This window comes from Petromyzon marinus (genome assembly GCF_048934315.1).
Source record: "Petromyzon marinus isolate PM22_M1 ecotype Great Lakes invasive population chromosome 83 unlocalized genomic scaffold, UKy_Petmar_22M1.pri1.0 chr83_unloc.3, whole genome shotgun sequence".
NCBI classification, from domain to species: Eukaryota; Metazoa; Chordata; class Hyperoartia; order Petromyzontiformes; family Petromyzontidae; genus Petromyzon; species Petromyzon marinus.
Genome location: NW_027422636.1, coordinates 403,706 through 419,564, shown reverse-complemented (window position 1 = coordinate 419,564; position 15,859 = coordinate 403,706). Strand labels below are relative to the sequence as shown.

General features: G+C 55.5%; 1 protein-coding gene across 29 annotated transcripts in view; it reads left to right on the top strand.

The window, feature by feature from the left end:
* LOC116936810 (gamma-adducin-like) overlaps window positions 1-15,859 on the top strand; it is a 145,534-nt gene that overhangs the window by 91,588 nt on the left and 38,087 nt on the right. For all 29 annotated transcript variants that reach the window (XR_012931725.1, XR_012931714.1, XR_012931731.1 and 26 more), the window contains 2 exons: window positions 12,463-12,543; window positions 15,258-15,407. Coding sequence is in view for 7 of the 29 variants with exons in the window: in XM_076058999.1 (XP_075915114.1) it covers window positions 12,463-12,543; window positions 15,258-15,407 (231 nt within the window). In the remaining 22 variants the exon portion in view is untranslated. The remainder of the gene's footprint in view (window positions 1-12,462; window positions 12,544-15,257; window positions 15,408-15,859) is intronic.

The following is a 15,859-nucleotide window of genomic DNA, read 5'->3' as shown; positions in this document are numbered from 1 at the left end:
TGGGGGTCACAGTGTTAGAGATGGGGGTCACAGTGCTAGAGATGGGGGTCACAGTTCTAGAGATGGGGGTCACAGTGTTAGAGATGGGGGTCACAGCGCTAGAGATGGGGGGGTCACAGTGCTGGAGATGGGGGTCACAGCGCTAGAGATGGGGGTCACAGTGTTAGAGATGGGGGTCACAGCGTTAGAGATGGGGGTCACAGTGTTAGAGATGGGGGTCACAGTGCTAGAGATGGGGGTCACAGTGCTAGAGATGGGGGTCACAGCGCTAGAGATGGGGGTCACAGCGCTAGAGATGGGTGTCACAGTGTTAGAGATGGGGGTCACAGTGCTAGAGATGGGGGTCACAGTGCTAGAGATGGGGGTCACAGTGGTAGAGATGGGGGTCACAGTGCTTGAGATGGGGGTCACAGTGTTAGAGATGGGGGTCACAGCGCTAGAGATGGGGGTCACAGTGTTAGAGATGGGGGTCACAGCGTTAGAGATGGGGGTCACAGTGTTAGAGATGGGGGTCACAGTGCTAGAGATGGGGGTCACAATGTTAGAGATGGGGGTGTCACAGCGCTAGAGATGGGGGTCACAGTGCTAGAGATGGGGGTCACAGTGTTAGAGATGGGGGTCACAGTGCTAGAGATGGGGGTCACAGTGTTAGAGATGGGGGGTCACAGTGTTAGAGATGGGGGTCACAGTGCTAGAGATGGGGGTCACAGTGCTAGAGATGGGGGTCACAGTGTTAGAGATGGGGGTCACAGTGCTAGAGATGTGGGTCACAGTGCTAGAGATGGGGGTCACAGCGCTAGAGATGGGGGTCACAGCGCTAGAGTTGGGTGTCACAGTGTTAGAGATGGGGGTCACAGTGCTAGAGATGGGGGTCACAGTGCTAGAGATGGGGGTCACAGTGGTAGAGATGGGGGTCACAGTGCTAGAGATGGGGGTCACAGTGCTAGAGATGGGGTCACAGGGCTAGAGATGGGGGTCACAGCACTAGAGATGGGGGTCACAGTGTTAGAGATGGGGGTCACAGTGCTAGAGATGGGGGGGGTCACAGTGTTAGAGATGGGGGTCACAGTGGTAGAGATGGTCACAGTGGTAGAGATGGGGGTCACAGTGCTAGAGATGGGGGTCACAGTGTTAGAGATGGGGGTCACAGTGCTAGAGATGGGGGTCACAGTGTTAGAGATGGGGGTCACAGTGCTAGAGATGGGGGTCACAGTTCTAGAGATGGGGGTCACAGCGTTAGAGATGGGGGTCACAGCGCTAGAGATGGGGGGGTCACAGTGCTGGAGATGGGGGTCAGCGCTAGAGATGGGGGTCACAGTGTTAGAGATGGGGGTCACAGCGTTAGAGATGGGGGTCACAGTGCTAGAGATGGGGGTCACAGTGCTAGAGATGGGGGTCACAGTGCTAGAGATGGGGGTCACAGTGTTAGAGATGGGGGTCACAGTGCTAGAGATGGGGGTCACAGTGTTAGAGATGGGGGTCACAGTGCTAGAAATTGGGGTCACAGTGTTAGAGATTGGGGTCACAGTGCTAGAGATGGGGGTCACAGTGCTAGAGATGGGGGGGTCACAGTGTTAGAGATGGGGGTCACAGTGGTAGAGATGATCACAGTGGTAGAGATGGGGGTCACAGTGTTAGAGATGGGGGTCACAGTGCTAGAGATGGGGGTCACAGTGTTAGAGATGGGGGTCACAGTGCTAGAGATGGGGGTCACAGTGTTAGAGATGGGGGTCACAGTGCTAGAGATGGGGGTCACAGTTCTAGAGATGGGGGTCACAGTGTTAGAGATGGGGGTCACAGCGCTAGAGATGGGGGGGTCACAGTGCTGGAGATGGGGGTCACAGCGCTAGAGATGGGGGTCACAGTGTTAGAGATGGGGGTCACAGCGTTAGAGATGGGGGTCACAGTGTTAGAGATGGGGGTCACAGTGCTAGAGATGGGGGTCACAGTGCTAGAGATGGGGGTCACAGCGCTAGAGATGGGGGTCACAGTGCTAGAGATGGGGGTCACAGCACTAGAGATGGGGGTCACAGCGCTAGAGATGGGGGGGTCACAGTGCTAGAGATGGGGGTCACAGTCTTATAGATGGGGGTCACAGTGCTAGAGATGGGGGGGTCACATTGTTAGAGATGGGGGTCACAGTGCTAGAGATGGGGGTCACAGTGTTAGAGATGGGGGTCACAGTGTTAGAGATGGGGGTCACAGTGCTAGAGATGGGGGTCACAGTGCTAGAGATGGGGGTCACAGCGCTAGAGATGGGGGTCACAGTGCTAGAGATGGGGGTCACAGTGGTAGAGATGGTCACAGTGGTAGAGATGGGGGTCACAGTGTTAGAGATGGGGGTCACAGTGCTAGAGATGGGGGTCACAGTGTTAGAGATGGGGGTCACAGTGCTAGAGATGGGGGTCACAGTGTTAGAGATGGGGGTCACAGTGCTAGAGATGGGGGTCACAGTTCTAGAGATGGGGGTCACAGTGTTAGAAATGGGGGTCACAGCGCTAGAGATGGGGGGGTCACAGTGCTGGAGATGGGGGTCACAGCGCTAGAGATGGGGGTCACAGTGTTAGAGATGGGGGTCACAGCGTTAGAGATGGGGGTCACAGTGTTAGAGATGGGGGTCACAGTGCTAGAGATGGGGGTCACAGTGCTAGAGATGGGGGTCACAGCACTAGAGATGGGGGTCACAGTGCTAGAGATGGGGGTCACAGCACTAGAGATGGGGGTCACAGCGCTAGAGATGGGGGGGTCACAGTGCTAGAGATGGGGGTCACAGTGTTAGAGATGGGGGTCACAGTGCTAGAGATGGGGGGGTCACATTGTTAGAGATGGGGGTCACAGTGCTAGAGATGGGGGTCACAGTGTTAGAGATGGGGGTCACAGTGTTAGAGATGGGGGTCACAGTGCTAGAGATGGGGGTCACAGTGCTAGAGATGGGGGTCACAGCGCTAGAGATGGGGGTCACAGTGCTAGAGATGGGGGTCACAGTGCTAGAGATGGGGGGGTCAGCGCTAGAGATGGGGGTCACAGTGCTAGAGATGGGGGTCACAGTTTTAGAGATGGGGGTCACAGTGCTAGAGATGGGGGTCACAGTGTTAGAGATGGGGGTCACAGCACTAGAGATGGGGGTCACAGCGCTAGAGATGGGGGGGTCACAGTGCTAGAGATGGGGGTCACAGCGCTAGAGATGGGGGTCACAGTGTTAGAGATGGGGGTCACAGCGTTAGAGATGGGGGTCACAGTGTTAGAGATGGGGGTCACAGTGCTAGAGATGGGGGTCACAGTGTTAGAGATGGGGGTCACAGTGTTAGAAATGGGGGTCACAGTGCTAGAGATGGGGGTCACAGTGTTAGAGATGGGGGTCACAGCACTAGAGATGGGGGTCACAGCGCTAGAGATGGGGGGGTCACAGTGCTAGAGATGGGGGTCACAGCGCTAGAGATGGGGGTCACAGTGTTAGAGATGGGGTTCACAGCGTTAGAGATGGGGGTCACAGTGTTAGAGATGGGGGTCACAGTGCTAGAGATGGGGGTCACAGTGCTAGAGATGGGGGTCAGCGCTAGAGATGGGGGTCACAGCACTAGAGATGGGGGGGGTCACAGTGGTAGAGATGGGGGAGTCACAGTGTTAGAAATGGGGGTCACAGTGCTAGAGATGGGGGTCACAGTGTTAGAGATGGGGGTCACAGCACTAGAGATGGGGGTCACAGCGCTAGAGATGGGGGGGTCACAGTGCTAGAGATGGGGGTCACAGCGCTAGAGATGGGGGTCACAGTGTTAGAGATGGGGTTCACAGCGTTAGAGATGGGGGTCACAGTGTTAGAGATGGGGGTCACAGTGCTAGAGATGGGGGTCACAGTGCTAGAGATGGGGGTCAGCGCTAGAGATGGGGGTCACAGCACTAGAGATGGGGGGGTCACAGTGGTAGAGATGGGGGAGTCACAGTGCTAGAGATGGGTGTCACAGCGCTAGAGATGGGGGTCACAGTGTTAGAGATGGGGGTCACAGTGCTAGAGATGGGGGTCACAGTGCTAGAGATGGGGGTCACAGTGTTAGAGATGGGGGTCACAGTGTTAGAGATGGGGGTCACAGCGCTAGAGATATGGGTCACAGTGTTAGAGATGCGGGGGTCACAGTGCTAGAGATGGGGGTCACAGCGCTAGCGATGGGGGTCACAGTGTTAGAGATGGGGGTCACAGTGTTAGAGATGGGGGTCACAGCGCTAGAGATGCGGGTCACAGTGCTAGAGATGGGGGGGTCACAGTGGTAGAGATGGGGGTCACAGTGCTAGAGATGGGGGTCACAGTGCTAGAGATGGGGGTCACAGTGTTAGAGATGGGGGTCACAGTGCTAGAGATGGGGGGGTCACAGTGCTAGAGATGGGGGGGTCACAGTTCTAGAGATGGGGGTCACAGTGTTAGAGATGGGGGGGTCACAGTGCTAGAGATGGGGGTCACAGCGCTAGAGATGGGGGTCACAGCGCTAGAGATGGGGATCACAGTGTTAGAGATGGGGGTCACAGTGCTAGAGATGGGGGGGTCACAGTTCTAGAGATGGGGGTCACAGTGCTAGAGATGGGGGTCACAGTGCTAGAGATGGGGGTCACAGTGCTAGAGATGGGGGTCACAGTGCTAGAGATGGGGGGGTCACAGTGCTAGAGATGGGGGGGGGTCACAGTGCTAGAGATGGGGGGGTCACAGTGCTAGAGATGGGGGTCACAGTGCTAGAGATGGGGGGGGTCACAGTGCTAGAGATGGGGGGGTCACAGTTCTAGAGATGGGGGTCACAGTGTTAGAGATGGGGGGGTCACAGTGCTAGAGATGGGGGTCACAGCGCTAGAGATGGGGGTCACAGCGCTAGAGATGGGGATCACAGTGTTAGAGATGGGGGTCACAGTGCTAGAGATGGGGGGGTCACAGTTCTAGAGATGGGGGGGTCACAGTGCTAGAGATGGGGGGGTCACAGTGCTAGAGATGGGGGTCACAGTGCTAGAGATGGGGGTCACAGTGTTAGAGATGGGGGTCACAGTGTTAGAAATGGGGGGGTCACAGTGTTAGAGATGGGGGTCACAGTGGTAGAGATGATCACAGTGGTAGAGATGGGGGTCACAGTGTTAGAGATGGGGGTCACAGTGCTAGAGATGGGGGTCACAGTGTTAGAGATGGGGGTCACAGTGCTAGAGATGGGGGTCACAGTGTTAGAGATGGGGGTCACAGTGCTAGAGATGGGGGTCACAGTTCTAGAGATGGGGGTCACAGTGTTAGAGATGGGGGTCACAGCGCTAGAGATGGGGGGGTCACAGTGCTGGAGATGGGGGTCACAGCGCTAGAGATGGGGGTCACAGTGTTAGAGATGGGGGTCACAGCGTTAGAGATGGGGGTCACAGTGTTAGAGATGGGGGTCACAGTGCTAGAGATGGGGGTCACAGTGCTAGAGATGGGGGTCACAGCGCTAGAGATGGGGGTCACAGCGCTAGAGATGGGTGTCACAGTGTTAGAGATGGGGGTCACAGTGCTAGAGATGGGGGTCACAGTGCTAGAGATGGGGGTCACAGTGGTAGAGATGGGGGTCACAGTGCTTGAGATGGGGGTCACAGTGTTAGAGATGGGGGTCACAGCGCTAGAGATGGGGGTCACAGTGTTAGAGATGGGGGTCACAGCGTTAGAGATGGGGGTCACAGTGTTAGAGATGGGGGTCACAGTGCTAGAGATGGGGGTCACAATGTTAGAGATGGGGGTGTCACAGCGCTAGAGATGGGGGTCACAGTGCTAGAGATGGGGGTCACAGTGTTAGAGATGGGGGTCACAGTGCTAGAGATGGGGGTCACAGTGTTAGAGATGGGGGGTCACAGTGTTAGAGATGGGGGTCACAGTGCTAGAGATGGGGGTCACAGTGCTAGAGATGGGGGTCACAGTGTTAGAGATGGGGGTCACAGTGCTAGAGATGTGGGTCACAGTGCTAGAGATGGGGGTCACAGCGCTAGAGATGGGGGTCACAGCGCTAGAGTTGGGTGTCACAGTGTTAGAGATGGGGGTCACAGTGCTAGAGATGGGGGTCACAGTGCTAGAGATGGGGGTCACAGTGGTAGAGATGGGGGTCACAGTGCTAGAGATGGGGGTCACAGTGCTAGAGATGGGGTCACAGGGCTAGAGATGGGGGTCACAGCACTAGAGATGGGGGTCACAGTGTTAGAGATGGGGGTCACAGTGCTAGAGATGGGGGGGGTCACAGTGTTAGAGATGGGGGTCACAGTGGTAGAGATGGTCACAGTGGTAGAGATGGGGGTCACAGTGCTAGAGATGGGGGTCACAGTGTTAGAGATGGGGGTCACAGTGCTAGAGATGGGGGTCACAGTGTTAGAGATGGGGGTCACAGTGCTAGAGATGGGGGTCACAGTTCTAGAGATGGGGGTCACAGCGTTAGAGATGGGGGTCACAGCGCTAGAGATGGGGGGGTCACAGTGCTGGAGATGGGGGTCAGCGCTAGAGATGGGGGTCACAGTGTTAGAGATGGGGGTCACAGCGTTAGAGATGGGGGTCACAGTGCTAGAGATGGGGGTCACAGTGCTAGAGATGGGGGTCACAGTGCTAGAGATGGGGGTCACAGTGTTAGAGATGGGGGTCACAGTGCTAGAGATGGGGGTCACAGTGTTAGAGATGGGGGTCACAGTGCTAGAAATTGGGGTCACAGTGTTAGAGATTGGGGTCACAGTGCTAGAGATGGGGGTCACAGTGCTAGAGATGGGGGGGTCACAGTGTTAGAGATGGGGGTCACAGTGGTAGAGATGATCACAGTGGTAGAGATGGGGGTCACAGTGTTAGAGATGGGGGTCACAGTGCTAGAGATGGGGGTCACAGTGTTAGAGATGGGGGTCACAGTGCTAGAGATGGGGGTCACAGTGTTAGAGATGGGGGTCACAGTGCTAGAGATGGGGGTCACAGTTCTAGAGATGGGGGTCACAGTGTTAGAGATGGGGGTCACAGCGCTAGAGATGGGGGGGTCACAGTGCTGGAGATGGGGGTCACAGCGCTAGAGATGGGGGTCACAGTGTTAGAGATGGGGGTCACAGCGTTAGAGATGGGGGTCACAGTGTTAGAGATGGGGGTCACAGTGCTAGAGATGGGGGTCACAGTGCTAGAGATGGGGGTCACAGCGCTAGAGATGGGGGTCACAGTGCTAGAGATGGGGGTCACAGCACTAGAGATGGGGGTCACAGCGCTAGAGATGGGGGGGTCACAGTGCTAGAGATGGGGGTCACAGTCTTATAGATGGGGGTCACAGTGCTAGAGATGGGGGGGTCACATTGTTAGAGATGGGGGTCACAGTGCTAGAGATGGGGGTCACAGTGTTAGAGATGGGGGTCACAGTGTTAGAGATGGGGGTCACAGTGCTAGAGATGGGGGTCACAGTGCTAGAGATGGGGGTCACAGCGCTAGAGATGGGGGTCACAGTGCTAGAGATGGGGGTCACAGTGGTAGAGATGGTCACAGTGGTAGAGATGGGGGTCACAGTGTTAGAGATGGGGGTCACAGTGCTAGAGATGGGGGTCACAGTGTTAGAGATGGGGGTCACAGTGCTAGAGATGGGGGTCACAGTGTTAGAGATGGGGGTCACAGTGCTAGAGATGGGGGTCACAGTTCTAGAGATGGGGGTCACAGTGTTAGAAATGGGGGTCACAGCGCTAGAGATGGGGGGGTCACAGTGCTGGAGATGGGGGTCACAGCGCTAGAGATGGGGGTCACAGTGTTAGAGATGGGGGTCACAGCGTTAGAGATGGGGGTCACAGTGTTAGAGATGGGGGTCACAGTGCTAGAGATGGGGGTCACAGTGCTAGAGATGGGGGTCACAGCACTAGAGATGGGGGTCACAGTGCTAGAGATGGGGGTCACAGCACTAGAGATGGGGGTCACAGCGCTAGAGATGGGGGGGTCACAGTGCTAGAGATGGGGGTCACAGTGTTAGAGATGGGGGTCACAGTGCTAGAGATGGGGGGGTCACATTGTTAGAGATGGGGGTCACAGTGCTAGAGATGGGGGTCACAGTGTTAGAGATGGGGGTCACAGTGTTAGAGATGGGGGTCACAGTGCTAGAGATGGGGGTCACAGTGCTAGAGATGGGGGTCACAGCGCTAGAGATGGGGGTCACAGTGCTAGAGATGGGGGTCACAGTGCTAGAGATGGGGGGGTCAGCGCTAGAGATGGGGGTCACAGTGCTAGAGATGGGGGTCACAGTTTTAGAGATGGGGGTCACAGTGCTAGAGATGGGGGTCACAGTGTTAGAGATGGGGATCACAGCACTAGAGATGGGGGTCACAGCGCTAGAGATGGGGGGGTCACAGTGCTAGAGATGGGGGTCACAGCGCTAGAGATGGGGGTCACAGTGTTAGAGATGGGGGTCACAGCGTTAGAGATGGGGGTCACAGTGTTAGAGATGGGGGTCACAGTGCTAGAGATGGGGGTCACAGTGTTAGAGATGGGGGTCACAGTGTTAGAAATGGGGGTCACAGTGCTAGAGATGGGGGTCACAGTGTTAGAGATGGGGGTCACAGCACTAGAGATGGGGGTCACAGCGCTAGAGATGGGGGGGTCACAGTGCTAGAGATGGGGGTCACAGCGCTAGAGATGGGGGTCACAGTGTTAGAGATGGGGTTCACAGCGTTAGAGATGGGGGTCACAGTGTTAGAGATGGGGGTCACAGTGCTAGAGATGGGGGTCACAGTGCTAGAGATGGGGGTCAGCGCTAGAGATGGGGGTCACAGCACTAGAGATGGGGGGGGTCACAGTGGTAGAGATGGGGGAGTCACAGTGTTAGAAATGGGGGTCACAGTGCTAGAGATGGGGGTCACAGTGTTAGAGATGGGGGTCACAGCACTAGAGATGGGGGTCACAGCGCTAGAGATGGGGGGGTCACAGTGCTAGAGATGGGGGTCACAGCGCTAGAGATGGGGGTCACAGTGTTAGAGATGGGGTTCACAGCGTTAGAGATGGGGGTCACAGTGTTAGAGATGGGGGTCACAGTGCTAGAGATGGGGGTCACAGTGCTAGAGATGGGGGTCAGCGCTAGAGATGGGGGTCACAGCACTAGAGATGGGGGGGTCACAGTGGTAGAGATGGGGGAGTCACAGTGCTAGAGATGGGTGTCACAGCGCTAGAGATGGGGGTCACAGTGTTAGAGATGGGGGTCACAGTGCTAGAGATGGGGGTCACAGTGCTAGAGATGGGGGTCACAGTGTTAGAGATGGGGGTCACAGTGTTAGAGATGGGGGTCACAGCGCTAGAGATATGGGTCACAGTGTTAGAGATGCGGGGGTCACAGTGCTAGAGATGGGGGTCACAGCGCTAGCGATGGGGGTCACAGCGCTAGAGATGCGGGTCACAGTGCTAGAGATGGGGGGGTCACAGTGGTAGAGATGGGGGTCACAGTGCTAGAGATGGGGGTCACAGTGTTAGAGATGGGGGTCACAGTGTTAGAGATGGGGGTCACAGCGCTAGAGATGCGGGTCACAGTGCTAGAGATGGGGGGGTCACAGTGGTAGAGATGGGGGTCACAGTGCTAGAGATGGGGGTCACAGTGCTAGAGATGGGGGTCACAGTGTTAGAGATGGGGGTCACAGTGCTAGAGATGGGGGGGTCACAGTGCTAGAGATGGGGGGGTCACAGTTCTAGAGATGGGGGTCACAGTGTTAGAGATGGGGGGGTCACAGTGCTAGAGATGGGGGTCACAGCGCTAGAGATGGGGGTCACAGCGCTAGAGATGGGGATCACAGTGTTAGAGATGGGGGTCACAGTGCTAGAGATGGGGGGGTCACAGTTCTAGAGATGGGGGTCACAGTGCTAGAGATGGGGGTCACAGTGCTAGAGATGGGGGTCACAGTGCTAGAGATGGGGGTCACAGTGCTAGAGATGGGGGGGTCACAGTGCTAGAGATGGGGGGGGGTCACAGTGCTAGAGATGGGGGGGTCACAGTGCTAGAGATGGGGGTCACAGTGCTAGAGATGGGGGGGGTCACAGTGCTAGAGATGGGGGGGTCACAGTTCTAGAGATGGGGGTCACAGTGTTAGAGATGGGGGGGTCACAGTGCTAGAGATGGGGGTCACAGCGCTAGAGATCGGGGTCACAGCGCTAGAGATGGGGATCACAGTGTTAGAGATGGGGGTCACAGTGCTAGAGATGGGGGGGTCACAGTTCTAGAGATGGGGGGGTCACAGTGCTAGAGATGGGGGGGTCACAGTGCTAGAGATGGGGGTCACAGTGCTAGAGATGGGGGTCACAGTGTTAGAGATGGGGGTCACAGTGTTAGAAATGGGGGTCACAGTGCTAGAGATGGGGGTCACAGTGTTAGAGATGGGGGTCACAGCACTAGAGATGGGGGTCACAGCGCTAGAGATGGGGGGGTCACAGTGCTAGAGATGGGGGTCACAGCGCTAGAGATGGGGGTCACAGTGTTAGAGATGGGGTTCACAGCGTTAGAGATGGGGGTCACAGTGTTAGAGATGGGGGTCACAGTGCTAGAGATGGGGGTCACAGTGCTAGAGATGGGGGTCAGCGCTAGAGATGGGGGTCACAGCACTAGAGATGGGGGGGTCACAGTGGTAGAGATGGGGGAGTCACAGTGTTAGAAATGGGGGTCACAGTGCTAGAGATGGGGGTCACAGTGTTAGAGATGGGGGTCACAGCACTAGAGATGGGGGTCACAGCGCTAGAGATGGGGGGGTCACAGTGCTAGAGATGGGGGTCACAGCGCTAGAGATGGGGGTCACAGTGTTAGAGATGGGGTTCACAGCGTTAGAGATGGGGGTCACAGTGTTAGAGATGGGGGTCACAGTGCTAGAGATGGGGGTCACAGTGCTAGAGATGGGGGTCAGCGCTAGAGATGGGGGTCACAGCACTAGAGATGGGGGGGTCACAGTGGTAGAGATGGGGGAGTCACAGTGCTAGAGATGGGTGTCACAGCGCTAGAGATGGGGGTCACAGTGTTAGAGATGGGGGTCACAGTGCTAGAGATGGGGGTCACAGTGCTAGAGATGGGGGTCACAGTGTTAGAGATGGGGGTCACAGTGTTAGAGATGGGGGTCACAGCGCTAGAGATATGGGTCACAGTGTTAGAGATGCGGGGGTCACAGTGCTAGAGATGGGGGTCACAGCGCTAGCGATGGGGGTCACAGTGTTAGAGATGGGGGTCACAGTGCTAGAGATGGGGGTCACAGCGCTAGAGATGGGGGTCACAGTGCTAGAGATGGGGGGGTCACAGTGGTAGAGATGGGGGTCACAGTGCTAGAGATGGGGGTCACAGTGCTAGAGATGGGGGTCACAGTGTTAGAGATGGGGGTCACAGTGCTAGAGATGGGGGGGTCACAGTGCTAGAGATGGGGGGGTCACAGTTCTAGAGATGGGGGTCACAGTGTTAGAGATGGGGGGGTCACAGTGCTAGAGATGGGGGTCACAGCGCTAGAGATGGGGGTCACAGCGCTAGAGATGGGGATCACAGTGTTAGAGATGGGGGTCACAGTGCTAGAGATGGGGGGGTCACAGTTCTAGAGATGGGGGTCACAGTGCTAGAGATGGGGGTCACAGTGCTAGAGATGGGGGTCACAGTGCTAGAGATGGGGGTCACAGTGCTAGAGATGGGGGGGTCACAGTGCTAGAGATGGGGGGGGGTCACAGTGCTAGAGATGGGGGGGTCACAGTGCTAGAGATGGGGGTCACAGTGCTAGAGATGGGGGGGTCACAGTGCTAGAGATGGGGGGGTCACAGTTCTAGAGATGGGGGTCACAGTGTTAGAGATGGGGGGGTCACAGTGCTAGAGATGGGGGTCACAGCGCTAGAGATGGGGGTCACAGCGCTAGAGATGGGGATCACAGTGTTAGAGATGGGGGTCACAGTGCTAGAGATGGGGGGGTCACAGTTCTAGAGATGGGGGGGTCACAGTGCTAGAGATGGGGGGGTCACAGTGCTAGAGATGGGGGGGTCACAGTGCTAGAGATGGGGGTCACAGTGCTAGAGATGGGGGTCACAGTGCTAGAGATGGGGGGGTCACAGTGCTAGAGATGGGGGTCACAGTGCTAGAGATGGGGGGGTCACTGTGCTAGAGATGGGGGTCACAGTGCTAGAGATGGGGGGGGTCACAGTGCTAGAGATGGGGGGGTCACAGTGCTAGAGATGGGGGTCACAGTGCTAGAGATGGGGGTCACAGTTCTAGAGATGGGGGGGTCACAGTGCTAGAGATGGGGGTCACAGTGCTAGAGATGGGGGGGTCACAGTGTTAGAGATGGGGGGGTCACAGTGCTAGAGATGGGGGTCACAGCGCTAGAGATGGGGGTCACAGTGCTAGAGATGGGGGTCACAGTGCTAGAGATGGGGGTCACAGTGTTAGAGAATGGGTCACAGTGCTAGAGATGGGGGTCCCGGTGCTAGAGATGGAGCTCACAGGGTGACGTGAACGCCGCTCTCTCTCTCTCTCTCTGCAGGCTCGCGTAAACAAGGAGCAGGAGCACTTCCTGGTGAACCCGTACGGACTTCTGTGCAACGAAGTGACAGCATCAAGCCTGGTAACTCGCACTGGGATACAGCGTGTAGAGACTCAGGGTGTAGAGACTCAGGGTGTAGAGACTCATGGTGTAGAGACTCATGGTGTAGAGACTCATGGTGTAGAGACTCATGGTGTAGAGACTCGGGGTGTAGAGACTCGGGGTGTAGAGACTCAAGGTGTAGAGACTCAAGGTGTAGAGACTCAGGGTGTAGAGACTCGGGGTGTAGAGACTCTGGGTGTAGAGACTCTGGGTGTAGAGACTTGGGGTGTAGAGACTCGGGGTGTAGAGACTCAGGGTGTAGAGACTCAGGGTGCAGAGACTCGGGGTGTAGTAGAGACTCTGGGTCTAGAGACTCAGGGTGTAGAGACTCAGGGTTTAGAGACTCAGGGTGTAGAGACTCGGGGTGTAGAGACTCAGGGTGTAGAGACTCGGGGTGTAGAGACTCGGGGTGTAGAGACTCGGGGTGTAGAGACTCAGGGTCTAGTAGAGACTCAGGGTCTAGTAGAGACTCGGGGTGTAGAGACTCTGGGTGTAGAGACTCTGGGTGTAGAGACTCGGGGTGTAGAGACTCAGGGTGTAGAGACTCAGGGTGTAGAGACTCAGGGTGTAGAGACTCAGGGTCTAGAGACTCAGGGTGTAGAGACTCGGGGTGTAGAGACTCGGGGTGTAGAGACTCGGGGTGTAGAGACTCAGGGTCTAGTAGAGACTCAGGGTCTAGTAGAGACTCGGGGTGTAGAGACTCTGGGTGTAGAGACTCTGGGTGTAGAGACTCGGGGTGTAGAGACTCAGGGTGTAGAGACTCAGGGTGTAGAGACTCTGGGTGTAGAGACTCTGGGTGTAGAGACTCGGGGTGTAGAGACTCAGGGTGTAGAGACTCAGGGTCTAGAGACTCAGGGTGTAGAGACTCGGGGTGTAGAGACTCGGGGTGTAGAGACTCGGGGTGTAGAGACTCGGGGTGTAGAGACTCGGGGTGTAGAGACTCAGGGTGTAGAGACTCGGGGTGTAGAGACTCAGGGTGTAGAGTCTCGGGGTGTAGTGACTCGGGGTGTAGAGACTCGGGGTGTAGAGACTCAGGGTCTAGTAGAGACTCAGGGTCTAGTAGAGACTCGGGGTGTAGAGACTCTGGGTGTAGAGACTCTGGGTGTAGAGACTCGGGGTGTAGAGACTCAAGGTGTAGAGACTCAGGGTGTAGAGACTCAGGGTGTAGAGACTCGGGGTGTAGAGACTCAGGGTGTAGAGACTCAGGGTGTAGAGACTCGGGGTGTAGAGACTCAGGGTGTAGAGACTCGGGGTGTAGAGACTCAGGGTAAAGAGACTCGAGATATCGAGAGCCAGGGATGGTGAAGTAGTCATGACGATGATATCGTGAAGATGTAGCAATCATGGTGGTGGTGATGATGTAGTGATGGTGGTGGTGGTGATGATGTAGTGATGGTGGTGGTGGTGATGATGTAGTGATGGTGGTGGTGGTGAAGATGTAGTGATGGTGGCTGTGGTGATGATGTAGTGATGGTGGCAGTGGTAATGATGTAGTGATGGTGGCGGTGGTAATGATGTAGTGATGGTGGCGGTGGTAATGATGTAATGATCGTGGTGGTGATGATGTAGTGATGGTGGTGGTGGTAATGATGTAGTGATAGTGGCGGTGGTGATAATGTAGTGATGGTGGCGGTGGTGAAGATGTAGTGATGGTGGCCGTGGTGATGATGTAGTGATGGTGGCAGTGGTAATGATGTAGTGATGGTGGCGGTGGTAATGATGTAATGATCGTGGTGGTGGTGGTGATGATGTAGTGATGGTGGTGGTGATAATGTAGTGATGGTGGCAGGGGTAATGATATAGTGATAGTGGCGGTGGTGATAATGTAGTGATGGTGGCGGTGGTGATGATGTAGTGATGGTGGCGGTGGTAATGATGTAATGATCGTAGTGGCGGTGGTGATGATGTAGTGATGGTGGCGGTGGTGATGTAGTGATGGTGATGATGTAGTGATGGTGGCGGTGGTGATAATGGAGTGATGGTGGCGGTGGTAATGATGTAGTGATGGTGGCAGTGGTGATGATGTAGTGATGGTGGTGGTGGTGATGTAGTGATGGTGGTGGTGGTAATGATGTACTGATGGTGGTGGTGGTGATGATGTAGTGATGGGGGCGGCGGTGATGATGTAGTGATGGTGGTGGTGATGATGTAGGGATAGTGGCGGTGGTGATAATGGAGTGATGGTGGCGGTTGTAATGATGTAGTGATGGTGGCAGTGGTGATGATGTAGTGATGGTGGTGGTGATGATGTAGTGATGGTGGCGGTGGTGATGATGTAGTGATGGTGGTGATGATGTAGTGATGGTGGTGGTGGTAATGATGTAATGATCGTGGTGGTGATGATGTAGTGATGGTGGTGGTGATGATGTAGTGATGGTGGCGGTGGTGATGATGTAGTGATGGTGGTGATAATGATGTAGTGATGGTGGTGGTGGTGATGATGTAGTGATGGTGGTGATGATGTAGTGATGGTGGTGGTGATAATGATGTAGTGATGGTGGTGGTGGTGATGATGTAGTGATGGTGGTGATGATGTAGTGATGGTGGTGGTGATAATGATGTAGTGATGGTGGTGGTGGTGACGATATGACGACCAACCACGGCGGCGATGATGACGATGTCGCGACGACGTCGTTGTTGTTGTCACGGCGATGGCGACAGCGCGGTAGTGACGATGTGGCGACGGCGTGCAGGTGAAGGTGACCCTGCAGGGCACCGCGGTGGATCCGGCCCTGGCGGGTGCGGCCGTGGCGTCCGGCTCCTTCTCCCTGCACGCCGCCGTCTTCGCCGCGAGGCCGGACGCTCGCTGCGTCGTCACCGTCTGCACGCCGGCCACGGCCACCGTGAGTGGCACCGGCGGCACCGGCACCGGCACCGGCACCGGCGGCACCGGCGGTTTGACGATGCCGATGAAGCTCGCCGCAAACATTTTACCGTGGCTCCGCATGCTTAGCTCTTTCGGTAAAGTCACCACGTTGGAGGGAAACGATGAAATGATAAAAATATAAAACAATGAAATTATTATTCTTGGTTATTTCGGTAAAGTCACCACCACGTAGAAGGGAAATAATAAAATAATAAAAAATATAAAACAATAAAATTATTGTAAAACAATACATTTATTATTCTTGGTTATTTCGGTAAAGTCACCACCACGTAGAAGGGAAACAATAAAATAATAAAAATATAAAACAATAAAATTATTATTCTTGGTTCTGTCGGTAAAGTCATCACTACGTAGAAGGGAAACAATAAAATAATAAAAAATATAAAACAATAAAATTATTGTAAAACA